Source organism: Lycorma delicatula, chromosome 1 (assembly GCF_047948215.1).
Source record: "Lycorma delicatula isolate Av1 chromosome 1, ASM4794821v1, whole genome shotgun sequence".
In the NCBI taxonomy this organism is placed as follows: Eukaryota; Metazoa; Arthropoda; class Insecta; order Hemiptera; family Fulgoridae; genus Lycorma; species Lycorma delicatula.
Window position 1 is genome coordinate 128,120,978 of NC_134455.1, and position 24,339 is coordinate 128,145,316.

The following is a 24,339-nucleotide window of genomic DNA, read 5'->3' on the forward strand; positions in this document are numbered from 1 at the left end:
ATCTGGTAAGCAAGTACCTAAGTAGTAGTATGAAATATACTGCTCTTAAACAGTATTTTTCATGTTTTAGAAAAGATTTACTCATTTTTAGTTTCCTTCTCAGACTAACATCATTACATTGTATCAAGATAATGTATTTTATAAATGTTAATCTTATTATGTGGAATAAAGCTCAAAGTGGTATTTTTAAGAGTTTGTTTGAGTTTCTTGTAGTTACAGAGAGTAGTAGACATTGAACATTCATGAAATGTAGTAGTAGAAACAAATTCTTGTAAACATTCGATTTTTATTACTAAACAATGATCTATGACAACTGACCAAAAATCTGACAGTCCACCTTTGTAACCTGAAAATTCACTGTGATATTTTTCAAGAAGCCCCAAGATTTAAGATTATATTTTAGACAGAAGTATATGTAGATATAATAAATATTTAACAATGATGGTATGATTGTATACACAATTGATTAAAATGCCAAAAAGTTAAACAAATGGTTCGATTTTGTTACAAACAAGATCGATTTATTCATCACACAAAAATTTATCATCTAAAAAGATGGCCAAAAATTTTATGCTGCAGGCATCCCAACCCCCATAGGGGAAGACACCCACCTTGTGACTATTCCGGTCGCCCCCCCCCCCATTCCTTGCCCTGATGGGCTTTAATGGGATTATGCTGCAGGCAATAGAAATACAACAATTAACATAATCAGAAATATTATGTTGATGAACAACACTAAGATGGTCGTATCGTGTTCCCATCTTACCAGCCAGTTAACGAAACCAAAACTGCACATCAGAAGGTACTCAAGTACAAAGAAAATCCAGAATTCCTAGTTGTTACATTAGACTGACAACTGACCACAAGGATATAAAGAACATGGCTACCAAAATCCGAACACGAATAAATATCATTCAAAAGTTGGCGAACATCTCGATTCCCCCCAAGGGGAGAAGATCCTGGCATCATAGCGTGTCCGGTTGCTACACCACCTGCTTCGTTCCTTACCAGTAGTGTCTTTAACGGAGGTTAGTTGGTAGGAACAACATAGGAAGCATCTACAACTTTACATGTAGATATAATATCCTCACCTCAAATCAGGCTTTGGTTTTTTGGAGGAAGAATACACAGCCTCCATATGGATCAACAGCAGACACACTAAAAAGATAGACAATGACAAAAATTGGCAATCTGCATAATATCAGGAGTAACCAAGCTACCCCAGCGAACTGGCAATCATCTCAACAGCTGCAAGAGATGGCTCAATAACCTGGATATGGAGCACTATATGAACTATAAATTTCTGAAATTTCTTATTTACTGACTTAAATTATTACTTTGATACAAACTGTTAATTGTATTGGAGTAGCTATTTATATATGTTATGGATGTTGCTTGCAGACGTAAAAATAATAATTTATAAACTGAGATTTTCAACGTACCTCACAAAACTTAAGAAATAAAAATATTACAAGTTTTCATTTTATATACAAGGCTCGGCTGATAAATTTTGCACACTAGCGTGCTACACGGAGACAAAAGATACTATCAAATTGGGCGTGGCAGTACATGATAGCTAAAATCCGCCTCTACAAGCCTGCGATAATGCGTTAAAATCCGTTTACCCTTTTTTTTTCAGTAGCAGTTAAAATGGAGTCGAGTATGGCGGCCAATATGTCAACACTGTTAAAACAGCGCACAGTGATAGAATTTTTAACAGTAGAAAATATGAATCCTACGAATATTTTTTATCGTTTAATAGCAGTTTACTGCAGTGAAACTGTTGACAGGAGTACTGTGAGTAGGTGGGAATTGAAATTTCGCGAATGTGAAGTTGGTAAAGCGACAACTGAGGACGCACCTCGCAGCGGACGACCAGTTTCTGTGACTGACGAGAAACATCGAAAGGAGGTGGACGACTTGCTTCAAAGTGATAGGCGAATCACTCAGCAACGCATCGCTATTGACTTAGGCCACATTATCGAGCAATTGGGTTACCATAAAATCTGTGCATGATTGGTACCGCGTAAACTCTCTGATGGCTCTCCGTGAGCTAAAGTTTAAGCCTATTCCGCATCCGCCATACTCGCCGGATTTGGTTTCCTGCGACTTCTACTTCTTCCCTCATCTCAAGAGGGATCTCAAAGGTAATCATTACAACGATGTGGTGAAAGAAGCTGTGGCCACTTGGGTCCGAGAAAGACCACCAGAATCTTTCAGTGATGGAATGGAAAAACTTGTCACACGTTGGGAAAAGTGTATCAGTGTAAACGGAATTATATTGAATAAACAATACTGTATTTTGTAGATAAGGTATTGCACTTTACTCATTTTTTATTTCGTTCCCATATATCTTTTCATTCCCATGCTACACATATATGTGCAAAATTTAATACCCGAGCCTCGTACGAGAAATATCTCTAAAGTAAAGACCGCTGGGAAAATTTCTCTCCAAAAGGTTGGCGAACCTGTGTCGTTCATGGCCACGCTAGTAATGTACACACTTCATTGTTGTCCGTAAGTTGTCGCGTTGTAGTATCTTTGATTACTTGTACGTTATAATATTATAAAATGAACAGGAAAATCGATGTTGCCGCCGACTGTGAAATACGTGGAGTCATACGTTTTTTAAACCATCAAGACATTAAGCTGACTGACATTCATAGGCAGTTGGTTGCTGTGCACGGTTATAATTTCATGAATGAAAGAAACGTCCGAAAATGGTGTGAAAGGTTTAGAAATAACAAAATTAAGGTGCACGATGAAGAACGTTCGGAGAGGCCCTCGGTAATCACCGAGGACTTGTTGAAATGCGTCGATGATGAAATCAGAAGATCGTTGCTCAACGACCGACCTGGGCCTTCTTTTTCCTGATGTTTTAGATCTGTAGCTGTTATAGGTCAAATTGTTTATGACCATTTGGGCTTCAGAAAGGTTTATGCACAATGGGTGCCGCACGTCTGAACGGAACGTCATAAAAAATCCGAATGAGATCTGCTTTGAAATTTTTGATGCGCTACACAGAAAAAGGCGATGAGTTCCTTAATTCAATTGTTGCCGGCGATGAAATAAGGATTTCGTATTACACGCTAAAGAGAAAAGTCAAGTGAATGGCGTCATTCTCAATCACCAACCAGACCGACAAAGGTCAAGCCACAGTCATTTGGACGCAAACTGATGGCCGCAGTCTTTTGGAATCGGTTTGGCACACCGCTGATTGATTTCATGCCACGTGGAACGATTATAAATGCAGAAGCCTACTGCAAAACTCTACGTAAGTTACGGCGCACCATTCAAAATCGGCGACGTGGGCGGCTAACCGACGGAATCGTCCTGCTGCACGATAATGCACGTCCACATGTTGCGGGTTCGACACGTGATTTACTGAGAACAATTGGAAAAACCCACAATACAGTCCGGACTTAGCTCCTTCTGATTACCATTTGTTTGGGAAATTTAAAGAATTTTTGAGTGGTAAGCAATTCGCGGATGACGATGAAGTTATAAGTGCTGTTAATCAATGGGTAAATGGACTGGTGGCAGAAGAATACGACGAGGATATATTGAAGCTGGTGTATCGCTACGATAAATGTCTTAATTCATGTGGTGATTATGTAGAGAAGTAGTATAAGGTATGTAGTTTAAGAGAAATAAAAAATATTTATAAAGTTTTAAGAATAATTTTTTTTTATAATGAAACGGTCTTTAGAGATAGTCTCTCGTATAACGTACAAATACATCATGTACTTGTGTACTCATTAAATACATACTATATACATATAACATGTATATATGACTAGTTTATGTAATATAAACATCATGTATAACTATATATATATTCAACTGGTGTGTGTGTGTGACATGCATGTTATAAATGTATAAAAATAATAGTTATCTATTGTTATAAGAACAAATTATCATATGTGAATGCAGCACATTTATTTTTAACATATATAATGACAATAAAAATTAAAATTAATAAAACAATATGTAAACAAATAATTTTTAATAATCTTTAACCATTATATTTTTAATTTAATAATTTTTTTCAAAACGGTTTCTTAGCATTAAATTTTGCTTTTTCTTTTATTAAATATGAAATCTAATTAAAAACAATGATATTTTTAAATTGTCCTTTAGAATTGTATTAGACAAATCTAAAACATTTACTTTACCATAATCTCAACTGTTTATTGACAATAAACAGTTGAGATAAACAGTTTTGAATAATACACTCAAAAATTGTTCTAAAAATTGTACACCTCTACTTGAAATAGCTTCAAAGTTAAACAAAGGTTACGATACTATTGCCTTACACTGTTCTTTGAATTATTTCAATAAATTTTTGCCGATTATATTAAAAAAAAATTTTAATCGAGCATCTAAAAATTATATTTCCAAAAGATCAGAAAAGGTATCCTCTAAAACCAGGGGCCTTCTGGTATAAACAACATGGTTAATTATTAGAGTAAATGAAAAGTAAATGTTTCTAATGCTTTTTTTAATTTTTAGTAAATAATTAGCATTAATAGGGCAGCTGTATATTTTTAAAGAATTAAATAAAACTACAACATGTTTATAAGTGAATCTTTCTTACTGCAATATCAATAATAATAATAATACAAATGTCACTAATGTACGTATTAAGCTTAGGGGATGATATCAATAAGCTTAATTTATGTTTGCAAAAATTAGATCAGATCTTAAATCCAATTGCATATAACTGGAAAACAAAATTATAAACTCCACTTTCACGGTGAATGTAAAATATACAAGTAATTAATACTGGAACCTACACTATTAAACTAATCAACACACTTTCTCATTAGTAATCAATTTTACACACTTAAAAAAACCAGACAAAAAACAGAAAAAAATTGTAACAAGATTGATAATATTTAATGAAAATAGCATCATTGCTCATAATTATTTTTGTCTCACTCAGTAATGTTCTAATTAAAAAGAAATTAATAAAATAAAATTGATAATCACACACATACAAATAATGATGAAATAACATAGTTAATATGAATAGAATATATATATAACTTCTGGTACTACAAAAAAATGTAATAAACAAAAATTCAAACAAAAATACAACAGTACTAGTAATATGAAGTTTACAAGATAAAAAAAAATATATATAATAATCACTCAAAAGAAAATTTAAATAATATTTTTTAAATCATGCACATTACACTACACAACAAAAACAAAACACACATTCGCATACAAAATAAGTAAACTGATAACGAAAAATATAAATAAAAAGGAGATAATTGAATATCCAACTATAATGGTTGTACAAACTAAAAAAAACAAACCAACAAACTTACATTTATAAAAAAGATAAAAAAAATTATCAAAATACAAATAATCATAATCATAAAAAAGCAAAAATAATAACAGCTAAGAAAAACATGTATGAAACAGGAAATAAGTCAATTTAAAATAATAATGAAGTGTAAATTATGAATTTTTAGTAACAAAAATGATTATATATTAAATAATTAACTTTATTTTCAATCTAAAAAAAAAGTAATAATAACTGATGATGCAAAAACCATTTTTTTTCTTGACTTCAGTTTTTATTTGTTACTATAAAGGAGAATTATTTAAATTAATTAAGTATTATTTTTATAAATAAGAATTACAAATCATTATCTTATTTGATCAAAAAATATTTAATTATTTCAGATATGATGTTTAATTAGTTCATAACATTACTATTATTAATAAATATTACTTCATACTACCTTTACATCATTTTTGTCAATCCTTACAGACACTTTTGAACAAATATTTATTACATTTATGTAAATAAAAATGTAAATGTTCATTTGTTCAAAATCTTTAATCTCTGAAAGTTCTTCACCGATTGTTTTGAAATTTTTACACAATGTTGCATTCGAATACACGCATGTTTTTATATACCAACTATTTATATACCTAAGTTGTCACACTTGTGACAGGTAAAAAACATGCTTTTTTTAAAAAAAGTGCTATCTGTTGGATGTAAAAGCAACACACACTATACTACATATTTTACGATTCCATTTCAATGTTTCCGATATGAGTGTCTGCTATAGACTAAAAACCTACTGGACCGAATTACGCGCGGGGGGAAAAGGGAGAAAGGGAAAAATTAAGAAAGGGAAGAAGGGAAAAAAGGAAAAACAGGAAAGGAGGAAAAGGGGAAGAGGAAGGAGAAAGAGAAATAAGGAAAAGGAAATGGTGGAAGGAAGGAGAAGGGGAAATGGGATAAAGGGAAAGTGGTAAAATGAAAATGGGGAAAAGGAAAGGGAAATGGGGAAAAGGAAATTTTGTGAAGTTTCATAATGTTCATTTTGTTAATGTTTTATCAAACATTAACAAAATGTATAGATTAAATGAACACAACTAAAAGTTGTGTTCATTTAATCTATACATACTCAAATCTAGCAATAGCGAGGCATTGCCGGGTCTGCTAGTATAACATATATATATATTATATATATATATATATATATATATATATATATATGTTATACTAGCAGACCCGGCAATAGCGAGGCATTGCCGGGTCTGCTAGTATAACATATATATAATTATATATATATATATAATTCTGAATATTTGCAGAATGAGAAAAAATATCATGCCTTAACTGGATTCCAATCTGGAACTTTCCAAATAAAAACGACATTATCACAGAAGTTAGTGTAGCATGATTAAAAATGGCACGTAATTGACTGACTTGCTCCAATGATTTCTGCATTTAAACAAATTACTGTTTAAATTAAAATATCACTGTTCATATTAAAATGAACAATGAATGTTTTTTAATGCAATAAAAATCTAAAAAACATACAGTAATACATACTGTAATACACATATTTATAGTTTAAAAAATAATATGGTTGCCATTTTGAAATTTGCAACTGAAAAATTTTGTATTTATTATTTTTTTTCATTGACAATGTCAGTTCTACACTGAATTTCATTAAAATATTTTAATCTTAAGTTATAAATTAATATCTCAAAAATACAAAGTGGCTAATAAACAGAAAAATAAGTGCTTCCAGACATAAGATCACATGAAAATTCTCTATGTATTCCAGGGAACATGTATAGATTTATAGTACAGTCTTAGATTACATATATTCAATGAATTCCACCACGAAATACATTTTTGGGAGGTGATTCTAGGGCTAAAAAATAGGAAAAAAGGTCATATAAATATAGGTCTGGAAATGCTTTGATTCCAAGTTAAACCTATTAAAAGAATTTTTCTTTGAGATACAAACCTTTGTACATTAATTATGTAAAAAATTAATGTGCTTGTAAGTTATCTAAACTGAAAATTGTAAGAAAAAGATATTTCCAGAATTGTATCTCTAATATATTTTTAGTCACATAAAACTAAAATAAAATTAAAGTCAAAACACAAATTTTTAGATTTGACGTCAAATAATGTACTATCAGTTAACAAACAGAACTTTGTAACAAATTCTGTGAAGAATCTAAATCGGAGAAAAATTAATAAAACATACTAATTTCATCGCACTTCAATTCATTCCTAAAATATAAATTTTTATCGAAAAACATAAAATGACAGACAGAAAATGTAGCAAGAGACATTTGTCTACATAAAGTTTTTGTTTAGTATTTCGAGTCAGCCCCTTAAGTTTGTCCATCTGTGCATATGTACTTAGAGTTCGTACTACAACTATGGTCACATGTGCGAAATTTGATCCTGGTCACATCATTTGCCTTCTGAATATTACAATGGTACATGTACTAAGCCAGCAGTTTGCACCAAGCAGGAACAACAAGCAATGAATAGATTTCTCTAGTCTAAGGGTGTAAAAGGGACTGAAATTCATTACAGACTTATATCACAAAATGGGGATGGTGCATTATTATATAAAAGTGTTTTTTTCATAGATCAAAAAGTTTAAAAGTGACTGGACAAGTATGACGCATGAAGAGGAAGTGAGACATCCATCAACCTCCATTACGGATGACGAGATTCAGCAAGCTTGAAAGATGGTTCTGGCGAATACGCGAGTTACCATCAATCTGCCATGGTTCTGCTCACCACATCATGCACAACAAGTTCAACTTCTATAAAGTCTGCAAACAATGGGTACCAAGACAGCTTACTGCAGAACATACACTCAAATGTGCTGACATCTGCCAACACTTACTCGATCGCTTCAACAAGGAAGATGATATATTTTTGAGCAGAATAGTCATCGGTGATGAAACATGGGTTCAACTCTATTAGCCAGAATTAAAACATCAGAATAAGGAGTGATAACAACTAGGATCTCTGATGAAGAAAAAATTCAAGACTGACCCATCGGCAGGATAGGTTATGCTAACCATTTTTTGGGATGCAAAAGGGTCTATACTGAAAGTCAGCAATTCGCAACAAACACTGAGGTCTATTGTCGAAGAGAGTGTTGTTATTACGTGACAACACCCACCTGCACACAGCTCGTCACACTATTCAAACCATCAACAAGTTGAATTCTGAGGTTCTAGAACACTCTTTGTACAACCAGATCTTGTCCCCTTCGACTTTCATCTTTTTGGACGCTTAAGGATGCCTTGCGAGGTTATTGATTTTTCATAGACTAAGACATGCAAGAAGCGGTGCCATAAAAATGAATACAATTTGAAGATACTTTTCAACATTATTATAAAATTATATGATGTACTGTTGTAGATCAGCTAATGTGATAATGAGCACAGGACTTTTTTGTCAACTCTGACAGCTAACAAAAAGTTTTTTGTCAGTTATTGTTCTGAATTTTGTCAACTGAAATAAAAGATAAAGTAAAAAACATGAAACCTAGCTCTACCAATAAGGGCACAGTTTCAAAATTCTTCTGGAAATAGACACAGATATGGTAGATACAAGTTCTAGCATATAAGGAAGTTGAACCAAAGACATAAGAACCTGTTTTGTTCCCTACCACTTGAAACTGACGAGAAAGTAAAAATTACAAGTACAGCCCTAATTCTCTAAACATACAGTTCCCTTGAGAATTTTTTTGAACATATGAATTTTTGCAGGAGAAAAATTCTGCAAGAGACACACATGTCCAAACATTCTTGTAACTGGTCTCCAAATCATGCAATATCCCTCTGCAGGGCTCTAACCTGTTAAAAGCTGATTTTATACTGAAGAAGTAAACCCAGTACACATGACAGTACAGCATTATTATATATTTACATAAAAGAGAGAAATAAAGTTACGTAGTTAAAGCAAGAGACATTCAGCGTACTTAACCCCAATCAATTCTTTTATCTAGTAGAAGTAAACTTATTTTTTAATCCACGGTAGGAATCCTCCACATGATGTAACCCTCCAGTAAACAGGATTTGCATATACAAGGAAGTCTTGGATAGATAATCAAGAAAATTATTTTGTAGCACATATATTGAAATTCTCAAAACTGAAGGCTTGATTGATTGTCTTTCTGATTATACAAGAAGTGAATATGTTAATCGCCCAAAAATTATTTGTACTTACAGGATAAATTGAAAGAAGATATTACAACATACCAAAATGTCTGCCTTCTGTCTCCAGAGCACAAACATTTTGACTTTTTCAGGCATGACAAATTAAAAACAAAAAAAATATTATTTAGATCCTAACTTTCCAAAAAGGGCGCATACTCAAAAAACTGTTGAATATGCAGACATATATAAAGTACAAAATGTAACCAAATAGGCGGTCTCATATGGAAAAACAAATCTGTTAAAAAACAACACAGTCTGTTGTTTTCTAATGTCTGAAACCAATGGAAACATACACAAAATTGAATTATGATCACTCATAGGAGCAGAATCTGGACACTTTATGTAGCATGTAGTTGTAGAACAAAAAGGAAATACAAAGTCTTTTCAACTAATTTATTTGAAACAAATAATTGAAAATTGAAAATTCAACTAATTTTTACAGACAATAATTAACAATTTATTTTTACAATTAATTTATTTTACAATTTATTTTTACAGCCAATAATTTTTCAACTAATTTATTTATTTATTTATTTATTTATTTTGTTTTCTAACTTTTTCACAAGGAGGTCTACTGAGACCTATTCCCAAATAACTCCATTATATAATGCAATCATATACATATTTTTTTTAATTTCATCAAATATTATATAATTGTTGTTTTTCCATAATTATTTCCATACTACTAATAAATCCATCTAACACACACCAATTTTTTGCTCCTAAAATGTAAACTTAGAAGTAAAATAAACTTGTTGTGGGAATGTGATATTATCAAGTATGATTTCATTTGGAATTATAACCATTAAAGCATACAAATGGCAAAATAATTACAATATTTCACAATAAAGCATGTTAATATTTCAAAATAGTGAAAAATCTATTTTGAACACCTCAATTTATTTTTCACATTTTTGATTTGTTATTATTTTAGAATATTTATTTTAAGTTGATGTTTTTATCAACTTTCACAAAAATGTGAAAAATAAATTGAGTTACACTCAAAAACTTGTGTAAACTAATCATTTTTAATAAAACATTTCCCTAGTTCAAGAAAGTTAAACAATACTAAACACAGTTTTTTTATATTGTTGGCATTAATAGTTACTTATGAACATTGAATAGATGCTACTTTAGAATACAAAAAATACTTAATTGATGTGTGAATTATGAAGTATACTCTAACCAACTTATCTCTGAATACAGAAAAAAATAAGGTTATATATAAACATAATCAAAAATACATGGTGTAACTACAACAAACCATAAATACTGCATATGGTGTATGTGTATGAGCATGCGGGGCGCGCGCGCACACACACACACACACACACACAGTTTTAACTTCCATAAATAACTCTAAAATTATTTTTACTATTAAAAAAACCTATTTATGCAATCAAAAATGTATACAAAATATTGACAAAATAGCTAATGGATTACTCACCCCAATAATGGCATTCAATTCAGTCATTGTTACTTGTTTTGCACGTTCTACAGCAGTTGCTACTTGTTGTTGGTGCTGTAAATATAAGAAGCTCATCGTCATTCAAAATACAATAACCATCAAAATCATCAATACAATAACATCATTCAAAATATATTTAACGATTTTGACATTAAGTCACACTTAAAATCTTAAAACTAACAGAGATTGTTAGTTTTAAAGTAATAACTGGACTTTTTAATGAACTTCTAATGTTATTCATTCATTAGTTTTTCAAACCTGAGAAACAGAAAGTAACTATATGTTATAAATACTGCACCACATTTAGTTTCTCCTCACTAAAAAAAAAGAAAAAACAAATTAATCTAAACACAGGGAATTTCTATATTGTGGCTACACAGCTTGACCATACCCATTCTTTAAGTTGTCTGTGCAACATGAGGTTCTTTGGTTCTTTGGTTATTCAGCAATTTTCATGTTATAATAGTGTCTTATGGAGGTTTATCTCATTTTTTATTACAAAATCATAATTTCATATCTTTTATTCTGTGTCTTAAATATATAATAATGGATATAACTCCAACAAAGCGTTTAAAAATTATTTCTTCTTCTGGGCATACCAGTATGACATGACAAATAGCTTCTGAGTGCGGTGTTGGACTAGGAACAGATAATGTTATTGTAAAACAATTTAAAGAAACTGATTTCTTCTCACCTCAAAGAAAAGGCAAACGTAGCTGTAAAAGAAAAACTAATCCAACACAGAATCGGTTAGTAGTGAGAAAAGTAAACTTGATTCAAATTATCAGCTTTGTACTTAAATCAAGAATTAGCCACCAGCAGGATAGATTTACATGTGATAACTGTTAGAATAGACTTCTTGCAGCTGGATGGAAAGCTCGTCAGCCAGCTAAAAAGCTCCTTTTAACAGCAGCAATATACAAAACAGGTTCTTGTAAGCCAAAGCGCATACTAACTGAAAAAATGTTATGTTTTCCAATCACATTTTTTTTTACGTTTAAGAACAAAGGGTTTCATATGTTAGAAACACAAAAAACATTTTGAAAAAAATAACCTTCTCTTACTATTTAGTCACTTAGAAAAACAGTAATACAAGCAAACATCTCACTTGAATACAAGAGCACTATTGATGTTTTAAAAAATACAGAAAGAAAAAATATATCATCATAGTACATATATTATGTGACTTGCATAATACATTTACAAATTTAGTCACTTCAACATATACAGATAAGATAAACCTACGAATAGTAAAATAACATACATGATAAAGTGTAAGTAATCATAGTAAAATATAAACATAATCCAGGAAAATGTAACCTTTCAGAGTATTTGTGTATGATACTGTTTAGCAGTAATGATGCAATTATTTATAAAAGAATAATAAATATCTTGATATGAATGTAGCTGACATAAATACACTTGAAGAAGATTTTGCCTACCATAAACAAAAAATATAACTATAACAGTTGGGCAACTTATGTCACCCACACGACTTTCACATGTTTCAATCGTGGCATGGGTAGCAAATGACACCTAGGTCTATACCTCGGTGAAGTTTATAAGTTTTTGTTTAGGAACATAGGTTCCTAAATAAACTTATAAAAAATGAGTAACAGATATGTGAATCACTTGTCATTTTATTACAAAATGTTTAAAGACTAATCAAAGATTACATGAAATCTCATTAATTCATTGAGTTTTTTAGTAATAAATCTATAGAAATTATCTGGTGGGTGACATACAAGGTCTGTAAATAAAGTAACAAGACTAGTTTTTTTGGCAGCCAAAGTGGCAACACTGTAAAGTTTCTAGTAAACATATGGTTATATTAACTGCTGATTTATATTAGGTATTAATATTTTTAGTTTATTGTTGTCACGTGAGATGTAAACAAAATTTTCGTGAAACGAGTTTTTGTTTGCATTTCAAAAATGAGTGATACTAATTATGAGCAACAGGGTGGAAGTGTGTCATGATCTTCTAGAGTGAATTGAAACTGATCCTGATTTTCTAAAAAAAAATGTTATTACTGGTGATGTATCTTGGATATTTGAGTACAACCCAGAAACAAAACGCCACAGCAAGGAGTGGCACACTTCAAACTCACCACATCCCAAAAAAGCAAAAATGAGCAAATCAAAACCATGCTAATTTGTTTCTTTGATTGTAATGGAATTATCTGTAAGTAGTTTTTGCCTAAAGGACACACAGTAAATCAATATGTTTATTGAGAGATTCTTAAAAGACTGTGGAAAAGAGTTGCCCACGTGAGACCAGTCATCAAAGACAAATGGATGCTGCATTATGACAATGCACCTTGTCACATTATACTCTCAATTAATAACTTTTTGGCAAAGAAAAACATTCCTGTCATTCCTCAATCACCTTATACACCTGACTTGAGTCCCTGTGACTTTTTCCTGTTCCCAGCTTTAAAAAAACACCTCCAAGGACACCATTTTGGAAGAGGTCAAAACATAAAAACAAAAATGTAACTAACCATCTGAAGGATATTTCAGTTTTTGAGTTCCAACACTGCTATGAAGAGTGGGAAAACCGTTTGAAGCATTGTATGACTTCCCAAGGGAACTATTTCGAAGGTGATAGAGTCCATCTATAACGGTATGTAAAGTTTTTCTGAACCAGTCTCATTACTTTATTTACAGACCTTATATGTCACCTGCACCTATTGAAATGTTAAACTTATCATTCGTGTAAAAATTTTAATGAAATGTAAAACAAATAATTCTAAACTACTTACCTCTTGAGATAGGAACGGTAAGACCTGTGCTATTATTGCATTTAATCTTTTCGCAATTTCTGTCTGAAAATGAAGAAAAATAACAAATACATAAAACCATTACTTGTCTTAGTCTGACAAAGTTATACAATTAATTATAATTCACATATAATTATATAATAAAACATTATGTACAAACAAACTAACATTCAATTTATGTGTATACTGTGTGACAAAGGTTATTAAATATTTTGTTGCAGTGTTACATTTTCTTTGATTTTGAAAGAATAGACTTAGCCTATACTAAAATCTAATGCTTCTACAATTGTCCAAGACATCTTTTCAAATAAGTGTTAAAGTCAATGTATGTGAAAAATCACAGTAATAAAAATAAATATTTACAGAAAAATTTAAATTTGTGTGATTAAACATTTCATTAATTATATGAAAACTTTATTAACATGTTTTATAGCGTAATTTTTTGTGTGTGCAAGATATGAATATTTTTCTTTTTTTATGATTTGCAAAGTTTGATTATTCCATGGTTTCTAGAAATTGTTTTTCTACAACTTTTTGCCTAAAATTTATTTACTATTTATTCACTCCGTTTTATTTTATTTACCTGCTTTGCAATAAACGTTGCTGTAATTCATTTTAATAAATTTTAATGATCATTTAATATAATTTTGAATTTTCTGGCTGAATAGTTACACTATATGAGCGTAAGTACACTAATCTGGTCAAATGTTGCTCGTCAAGAGTTTTGTAGATCTTCATGTTGTATGACCCCCCCATCTCCTCTAACTAAAAAACACAGTTTTAGAACTGAATAATTCTGGAAGGATTTTTTCAATTCTATGTAAGTATATATGCTGTATGTTTTTTACTCAGTATATCCAGATTGCATGGACGAATGAAATCCGGCAAGATAACTGATTCTGAATATGGGGCATTGAAATATAATGGAAATTCCAATATAATATATTGGAAATATAAATGGGTTCCAGTTTTGCCAAATAAGTTATGTAATTTTTGCTGGCTCTCTTTTATTATTAATTTTATAAGGAATCGTCTAATCAGTTAATAGTTTTCTAAATATTTTAACAGTATTAATAATATAATTTATAGGTAACAAACACTACTGTTTATTCTATAAAAAGTAAAAAATTACATAGATTAACCAATTCATCTTGTAATCTTTTTTTACACCCCTAATGTCTTAAAGATTATTTACTGTTGTGAATTTATAACATCAAATTCTTTAATTAATTCACATTCTCTATATCATACAGGCACAGAATATGCATGTATGTGTATATATATTTGTTTTTTCTCTGTCTGGAGTAATCTCAACAAATATGAAACAGATATGAAAAATTCCTACACTCTTAGCTTTCTTCTTCCAGATGTTACAGACTACAAAGTAATTATGACACTCCTGTACAATAAATGAATTTTGCTCTTTTTAAGTAGACAAAACCAGTTTTAAAAATTAATAATTAATTTTATTTTGATCTAGGGTAGTGTTTGTTGATGTATGTTTTTTCAAAGATGTGATTAATTCTTGTCATTCCTGCAAATGCTTTTTTTTTTACTTTACTAATTATTTTATTAAAACTATTTTCTCTATTTAATAGTTTTTCTTAGCTATTTAATTATATGGATCTAATTAATTCAATTGTATGGAATATATAGTTTTTAATAACTTCTATACAAATGTTATACAATTTGTTTGAGGAAGGCTTTTCCTTAATTAAGTTGTTTTTGAGAAGTCTGATATCATGTTTAATTATCTTATACTTGTAATTTATTCATTTAGATTTATTATTCATATGAATTTATATATATTTAAGAATTAATTAGTTTTAAAAACATAAGTAGTTTTGTTAAATTCTAATATGAAGATTAAAATCTTAAATATGTCTGCACTTAATAATAAATGTTAAAACAATTTATATGTAAAAAAAAAATCCTTATATAAGTTTTCTCTTGTTACATTTCTTGTACATTTTTTTCATTTTTGGCTATTTTACATGAAAAATAATATTTTATTGTTATATTGTTTATATTAAACAATATTTTACACGAAAAACAACCAACACATGACTATCTGTTATTTAAAAAAGTTAAAATACGATTCAAAACTGAGGTAACAATTTTTAACTTCCTGTAAAATGGTATTTTTAGCAGTAAGCATGTTTGTCTGTTTTGTCTAGACTAATATGAAGCCATCCCAAACTTTTATATCATCTGAATAAACATTACAATAATTTTATATATGTATACATATATATATATATAAATATCAGATTTTTATGTCTTGATTTTTGTTGAATGCCTACAACCACTTCAGTTATAGAGTTTTACATGCATATATACACATAACAATGTGAAAATCTCCTACACTGTTCTCCAAAACCAGAACTGTACTTCTGCATAATATTTTTAATTTTAAGACTCCGAAAAATATTTATATTTCATTAGCTGCTTTTTTTTAGTTTAACATTTACAAATGTTTTTAATAGGCTTCTGATATGTTAGATTAGATTTTAGAATTAAACAAATATTCATATAATATATATATAACTTATTGATTTAAAAAATTTCCAAGTGTCACTTATTTTTAACTAAAGGCAGCTTTATCAATTTAATATTTCTAACTTTTAACTTTTATTTCCTAATTAATGTTTTAATAAAAAATGCCAAAATGAAAACGTAAAATAAATTCTACATTCAGAAAAATTGAACATAAAGTCTATCTATTTTTTAGCTTAACACATTTTTATGGTTAAGCACAGAAGTAAGCTGTATAGTTAATCACTCAGCAGCATATATCTTTATGAATCTTTTCATCTCCATATTATTTGTGGTGTAAATTATTAATGTCTTTCACACACACATCCAAATAAATAATAAAATATAAGTTTTATAAAAGACAACTGTGATTATTTAGATTAAAATTTGTATCTGAAAATACATGTTGGTCGACCAGATTCACCAAATGTCAGATACCATTTCATATGCACCATCAAATAAATGATTTTTCTATTTTAAAGTAATCATTTCTTTTTTCAAAATTTTCCAAATACAGGTGGAAAATTGTTATCGATTACCAGTAAAACAAAAACTTCACCGTTAGAAACCACCACTACTACAAAATACTAATAGTTAGCTATTAGTGCTATTCATGAAAATTTGAGTGTGGGATCAAACAAAACTGAAAAATATTGATATAAATACACCCCACAAGAGAAAGGTAAAAAGTAAGAAATATTGTGTGCAATATTACTGACCCTGAACGAACAGATTAAAACCAAATCGAGTCAGTCACAGACAAGCTACTAATAATTCATGTTTTATTTTATAAAATTAAACATTTAAAGTATGAAAGGTATTCCATTCTGAAAGAGTAGGGACTTACAGTTTAAGGTGAAAAAAAAATTAGTCCATACTATCATTTAAGGTATTAAAAGTATAAAAAGATAGTATAAGATATATCTTACATTGTTTACTATACAAGTGGTTTTCCAACCTGTGGGATGTACTCCCTAAGGGAACATGATAACGCTAAATGGGGGGCGTGAGCATATCGAAAATAAAATAATACTGAAAAAATTTATTAATTTACTGAAAGAAAAGCAAAGCAAAATACATTCTGACATAATAAATAATAAAATACACATTTACATGAATATAAAACACATATAAATAAAACTGTATAAGTATTGTGCAATGCATTTAATAATTAACTTATCAATACTAAATTATTAGTATAGCGACTAGCTATACTAATAATCACTGATCTCTAATTGATCACTGTCAAACCTTTTTTTATCATACAAAAAAATATGGAAATTATTGCAATGCATTATTTCCTGGATATTCAGTTAATAAAAATAATAATAAATATTAAAAAATGTATTCACATTAACTAAAGAAATTTTATTTGTTTTTTCAACATTACTGAGAAAATTACATTAAACAAACATAAATAAATAGCATTAAGTAAAATATTGAATTCGTACTTATCTAACTTATTTAACTTTTTTTATATCACAAACCATTGGCCGAGGGGGTTGGAAGAACAGGGTTTCAAAGAAAAAAAAGAATCATATCTTCCTTAATAGGCACAATATCAAATTATTTAAAGTGGTCTTTAGTCTTCTAAACATTACCTAAAACTTTTGTCTGAAACTATTTTTGATATGATCAACCCTTACGGCAAGGAATGACCAAAATGTTGCTGGAATTGTAAGAAGATGGGGGTTGTTGTAAGCTAAACATGTGAAACGTTTTTCATATGTAACCTTTGTCGTATTGAGTAAATTTGAAGTTTTTCTTAACTTTGAAGGGGAAATCTTTTTTATCCCCTACTCAGCACCAGTGAAATCTACCTTCACATTCCGGCGTGTCAAAAGGGAATTTTTTTAAATGCTAATGAAAAACTCAATACTAGTAAGAAGCAATAAACCTAGTACATCATTTCTACTTCCTCTGTTCTTAGCACAAAAAATCTGATGTGAACGCCACATGACTTCCTTGTATGCCTATTAAATTACATACGTACATTTTTTTAAAATGAAAAGTGCATAAACTTTTATTTCAATAATAACTTATATATATATATATATATATATATATATATATATATATATATATATATTTTTTTTTAGTTATTATTGAATTATTATTTATTGTATTTTTTTTACAATCACAGGTTAATAATTATTAATAAATCAATATATTTAAATTAAAAAAAAAAGTTAAAAAAAGAAACAAAGGAGATGAAGTTGTATTCGCACCGATGTGCCTTCCTCTTGTAAGATCAAAATAATTCATTAATTAAAATTTTATTTGGCTATAACTCTGGAACCAATGAAAATAAGCAAACACTTATGGTGTATCGTTGAAAAGCTCTCAATGAGGACTTATTACTGCAGTTAAGAAAAAGTCCAAAATCCAAATTGTTTGAATTTTGGGCTTTTTTGGACACTTTTGGTCCAGTCGATTGAAATCAAAAGGGAAGGTGCAACTAGATGTTACAACAGTCCTAAATCCAAAATTTCAACATCCTACGCCTAATCGTTTTTGAGTTATGCAAGAGACATACGTACGTTCATCTCAACCCCATAGGGGAAGACACCTGCCTTGTGACGTTTCCGGTTGCCACACAACCCCCCTGTTCGTAGCCCTGATGGGCTTTAACGAGAGACATACGTACGTACAGATGTCACACTGAAACTAGTCAAAATGAATTCAAGGATGGTAGCAAATCAACAATTTAATAAACTTTAATTTAGAGATTAAAGATAACAAACACTAAACGAAAACTTTCATAATTTCATTCAATTTATTTTCCGTTAATGACATTTTAAAATGATTAAAAATAAATTTTGCAGCAGAGAAATAAAAATAAAAAATATCAAGTGTAACACTAATAAATACTAATAAATCAATTTACTAAAATCACTTTTCTCTAAATTCTGGGAAAAAATTCATTCAATTATTAGTAAAGAAAAGGATTAAAAGAAAATTAGACAACTCGACACAATAAGATAAAGCTAAAAGTAAAACAATAACAGTTTTAACAACTTATTCAAGTTCGATGATTCAACATCTCTTATACAATTACTTCTTAAATAACTTAAACAAGAAATCACTTAAATTTCAAGTATCAAATAAGTGCAATTAATCATCAAGATATTTATTAAAATTAATTTTTCGTTATTTAACTTAATTAACTGGTCTGTTACCTTCAAATAATTTTAAACCATGCAAAAACGATTTTTTGATGAAACGACAGATGAGTTCTGTAGTACGTAAAAAAATTTTGCAAACCTTAACCGCTGTTTGAACGCGGAATCATCCAAAGAAAGGTAATCATGTTAACATACTACAACCAAATGGGTGAAACAGGGCATAAAATAAATAATATGCTCAAAAATAAAAATGTTCTCACTGACAAAACTAATGAAATACAGTAAAACATTCCGCATCCGAACTTCTCGTATCCAGATTTCTTCGTAAGCGGAAAAATCAAGAATCATTAACAAAAAAAAATTAAAATCTAATTTTGTTAATATCTTTATTTCTTTTTCTGTCTAGAAAAATTGAAGATTTACACTGATTGTTATTTTATTTCTATATAAAACAAATCACACAGAAACCATCTTTATCACGGAGTTCGTTAGAACTTCCCCGGTAAGTGTCCGCAGACGGCGAAGTCAACGAACTACATTTACAGTTCTAAACATGACCTAACCTAACAGTGAAATGAAAATGGAGGAGAAAAAATAAAATAAGCGAGAAAACATTATATTTCAGTTCAATTAGATTTGTAATAAAGAATACTCTCAAAAAATACCTCGAATTTTGTTTGACAACGTTTTTTTTCTATTTGATTTTATTCATTTTTTACTGTGACTTTACGAATCGCGCCGGTAGATAGTAGTACTTGATAGTACTGCTTACGTACTTGCAATAATAAAATTTTAAAGAAAATATACTACAGCTTGTTTTAGTAGCAAATGCTGTTTTATAAATGAAAGTACTGAAGATGAAACAATTTGTTTAATTCCCATCACTTCTTTAAAAAAAATAAAACTATTAATTTACAAGAGATTATATTAGTTTTATTGAAAAAGGAAGAAATAAAACAGAAATAAATTCGATTTTACCAATCGAATTTAACGATAAAAATCAAGGGTCACAATTACAAAGTAATAAGTGCAATATTACATCACGGATCTTCGATTCCTGAAGGTCATTATACTAGTTTTATTAAAAAAGGAAAAATATGGTATAAAGTGAATGATATAATTATCAACAAAAAAATTGGTCATGAAATTCAATTTGTTTGTTCTAAGGCAATAAATTTAAATAATAAATCCATAAGATAACAATCATTAACTCATAAAAAAAATAAAAGAATAAGCTAACAAAATGCAGTGATATCCAAAAAAAATTATAATGAAATTGTAAACCGTGCATCAACTGAGTAGTTCGTGGTCAGTTAGTAAACGCGTCAGGATTTGGATGTAAAGTAAAAATCCGAAGCCGAACAAACGTTTTTATCGTTTACAACATAATTAATTCTCCTGTGTAATAAATGATGATTTGATCGGTTTAAAAATTACTGTTATTGCGATAAGTCTCTTTTTTTAGTTTTACTCATGTCTTCATTACTTTCAACCTAATGAAAGCCTTTAAGCCTATGTTCATATTCTGTGTCAGCTGTAACGTCAACAAAAAGGAAAAAAGCTGTGATCACAAAAAACCCCTTTCGGCACGCCGGAAGGCGGAGATAAATTTCACCGGTGCTAAGTAGGAGATATAAAAGATTTCCACCTTAAAGTTAAGAAAAACTTCAAACTGAATATAATTCCTTATCTACAGCCAGTCGTTTCATTTCGGTATATCCCCTACATCCTACATCCCTAACAATATGTTTTACATGTTCCAAACGTTGCCTGCCTGCACAATTTTTCCCATATACCTTTCCCTCCAATATCAAAGCGACTCTTCCAGGATGCCTTAATATGTGGTCTGCCTTTTCTTTTAACTATATTTTTCCAAATGCTTCTTTCATCCTCAATTTGCCGCAAAAGCTCTTCATTTGTCACTTTATCCACTCATCTGCTTTTTAACATTCTCTTATAGCACCACATTTCAAAAGCTTTTAATCTTTTCTTCTCAGGTACTCCGATCGTACAAGTTTCATTCATTTCCATACAAAGCTACGCTCCAAACATATACTTTCAATAATCTTTTCCTGACATTTAAATTAATTTTTGATGTAAACAAATTATATTTCTGACTGAAGGTTTCGCCTTTGCCATTCGGTATTTTATATCGTGCGTAGGACTTCATCCATACCGTTCATTGTTTCTTCTAAATCTTTTATAATCTCGGCTAGAATTACTATATCAACAGCAAATAGTAGCATTTTTATCTTTTCACCTTGTATTGCTACTCCGGATCTAAATTGTTCTTTAACATCATTAACTTCTAGTTCTATGTAAAGAACGTAAATAACTAACGTGGATAGCGAACATCCTTGTTCTGACTCCCTTTTTTATTACGGCTTCTTTTTTATGTTCTTCGAATATTACTATATTACTGTCGCAGTTTGGTTCCTTTAATTATTAGCAATTGTTCTTCTATCTCTATATTTGAACCAGTGGCGACTCGCGTATAGCCATTGTACCCCCCCCCCCCCCCAAATATTTCCACTCGATATTGTCGATAACCTTTAATATAATGAGTCCTTTTTTTTTAATTCTTTCTTTATATTTATGCAATATATAATCCTGAATCTTAATGTCAGTAGCCGTTCCCCAGTTTATAAAAAAAACACGAAAATCTTTGTACGGAACTACGCGCTTCACAGTTCCAGCGGCGTGGTGTTTGGCACGCCGGTGTGGAAGCTGCACGCGAGACTACGAATGAGAGACAGAACTGTCGCTCCCGCAGTGCCGACCCTGACGTGCTGGTGGAAGGTAGTTTTTTTTACTTCGCGTGTGTTCTGCTTAAAAACCGTGTACCATATTCTTGAATGTGATAAAGTGTAGAATTAAATTATTATCCTGCTTCCAACTATTCTACTTGATTCATTTTTTTTCGCTTTTTATTTTACAGAAAATTTTAGCCATGGCCTTTAAAAAGTCCGGAAAAAAATTTTCTGTGGCAGCACCTCCACTAATTTTTAGCTACAAGCCGCCACTGACTTGAACCCCATATTTTTTAAAATGCTGAACATTTTGTTGCAGTCTACATTATCAAATGTCTTTTCTAAGTCTGTAAATTTCATGTATGTTGGTTTGTTTTTGTAAATACAACTATAAAACGTTAAATAAAGCAATTTCTTCGTAGACGAAAAAGGGTACCTATGACTAGGTCTATCGTACAAGAAACGAAAAAACTTTAGCCGGTAGCCAACGTAATAATTATTAAAAATCTGGCTATAATTCTGATGAATGGAAATCATGCACTGTATTAATCAGTTAAACTATAGATTGAAAGTTATTAGTAAATAATCAAGCGATAACCCATAGTATATTACAATATAAATTATTCATTACGTAGTACGATTAAATATGAGTACTAACTTAAAAACAAATTGTCTTTTTCTCATGTTATCAATTTTCCTGCATACAGTCTGCATTATTCCAGCTATGAACAGTTTAATAACATCTAATTAGTTAAATTAACGTTCTTTTTACCCTAATAATTCAGTCAAATGCTTATATGCTGCTTTTCACTGTTCTAAAAATTTTCTTTGCCTGATTGTTCACCTAAAAACCATGAATAGAATACATAACTGAAAAATATATTAGAGAAATGAATAAAATGAATGAAAGTACGTAACTGTAGCGTAATAAGATAAATTATTTCCCATCTATATCAAGTAGTAAACAGTAATGAAGGAACTCATCGGATGAAATACACTACGGTTTACAATGGTTAACAAAAAATCTGAAAACAAAATTGTAATACTTTCCTGACATTGGTTATTTATTAATAAATAATAAAGTGGACAAATAAAACTACATGAAAAAGGTTACCTAATATCTCGTTTTTGAGGTGCAAGTAATCATGAAATTTTATTGCAAAATGATCATTATATGTTTAAATAAACCAAAAAAAGTTTTAGAAATTCAAGAAACCTTATTTTTTTATTTTTTCTGATCCCTACCTCCAAAATCACCTTCCAAGAAAGATTTTTGACTTTTTTACATTTACATTGTTAAATGAAAAAACTAAAAAAAATCCACTGAAAGATATACAACCAATAAAAAGCTTAGCTTTTCGAACATGGCGCCGTTTGGTATAATAACTATTATATACGAGGTGTGTGAGAAAAGTAATGAGACTGACATTTTACTTACCAAAAATATTAATTTTTTTAAACAACATTATTCACTTCAAAGTAATCCCCTTGGGCAACTGTACACCGGCGGAGTCGTTGTTCCCACTCCTGGTAGCAGCGCTGGAAGGCTTCAACTGGTAGGGCTTTTAACTGGTCGATCACAGTCTTTTGAATGTTCTCCAGAGTTCCAAAATTACGTCCTTTAAAGACAAGTTTCAATTTCGGGGAAAGTAAAAAGTCACAAGGACTCAAATCAGGTGAATAAGGGGGGTTGAGGAACCGTAGGAATGCGTTTTGAGGTCAAAAATTCGCTGATGAAAATGGCCGTGTGACACGGGGCATTGTCATGATGAAGCATCCACTTGTCTGCAATGTCTGGTCTCACGCGAATCACTCTTTTCCTGAGACTTTCAAGGACACCTTTGTAAAATACTTGGTTGACAGTTTGTTCTGGAGAAACAAATTCTTTATGCAATACCCCTACTGTCAAAAAAGCAAATCAACATGGTTTTAATCTTTGATTTGCTCATTCGACATTTTTTAGGTCGAGGACATGAGGAGTGTGCCACTCTTCGCTTTGTTTCAGGATCGTACTCAAATATCCAGGATTCATCACCTGTGATCACACGATTGAAGAATTCTTGGTCGTTGTCAATCCTCACAAGAAGATCAACGCACAGGTTTCTTCGACTGTCCATCTGTTCCGTGGTGAGGTTTATCGGCACCAATTTCGCACGTCCAAATCGT

General features: G+C 30.3%; 1 protein-coding gene across 6 annotated transcripts in view; it reads right to left on the reverse strand.

Moving 5' to 3' along the window:
* The window catches only part of gro (TLE family member transcriptional corepressor groucho), a 246,007-nt gene that overhangs the window by 60,395 nt on the left and 161,273 nt on the right, over nt 1-24,339 (reverse strand). For all 6 annotated transcript variants that reach the window (XM_075360889.1, XM_075360879.1, XM_075360871.1 and 3 more), the window contains 2 exons: nt 13,746-13,808; nt 10,961-11,035 (listed from right to left, as the gene is read on the reverse strand). In XM_075360889.1, coding sequence (XP_075217004.1) covers nt 10,961-11,035; nt 13,746-13,808 — 138 coding nt within the window. The remainder of the gene's footprint in view (nt 1-10,960; nt 11,036-13,745; nt 13,809-24,339) is intronic.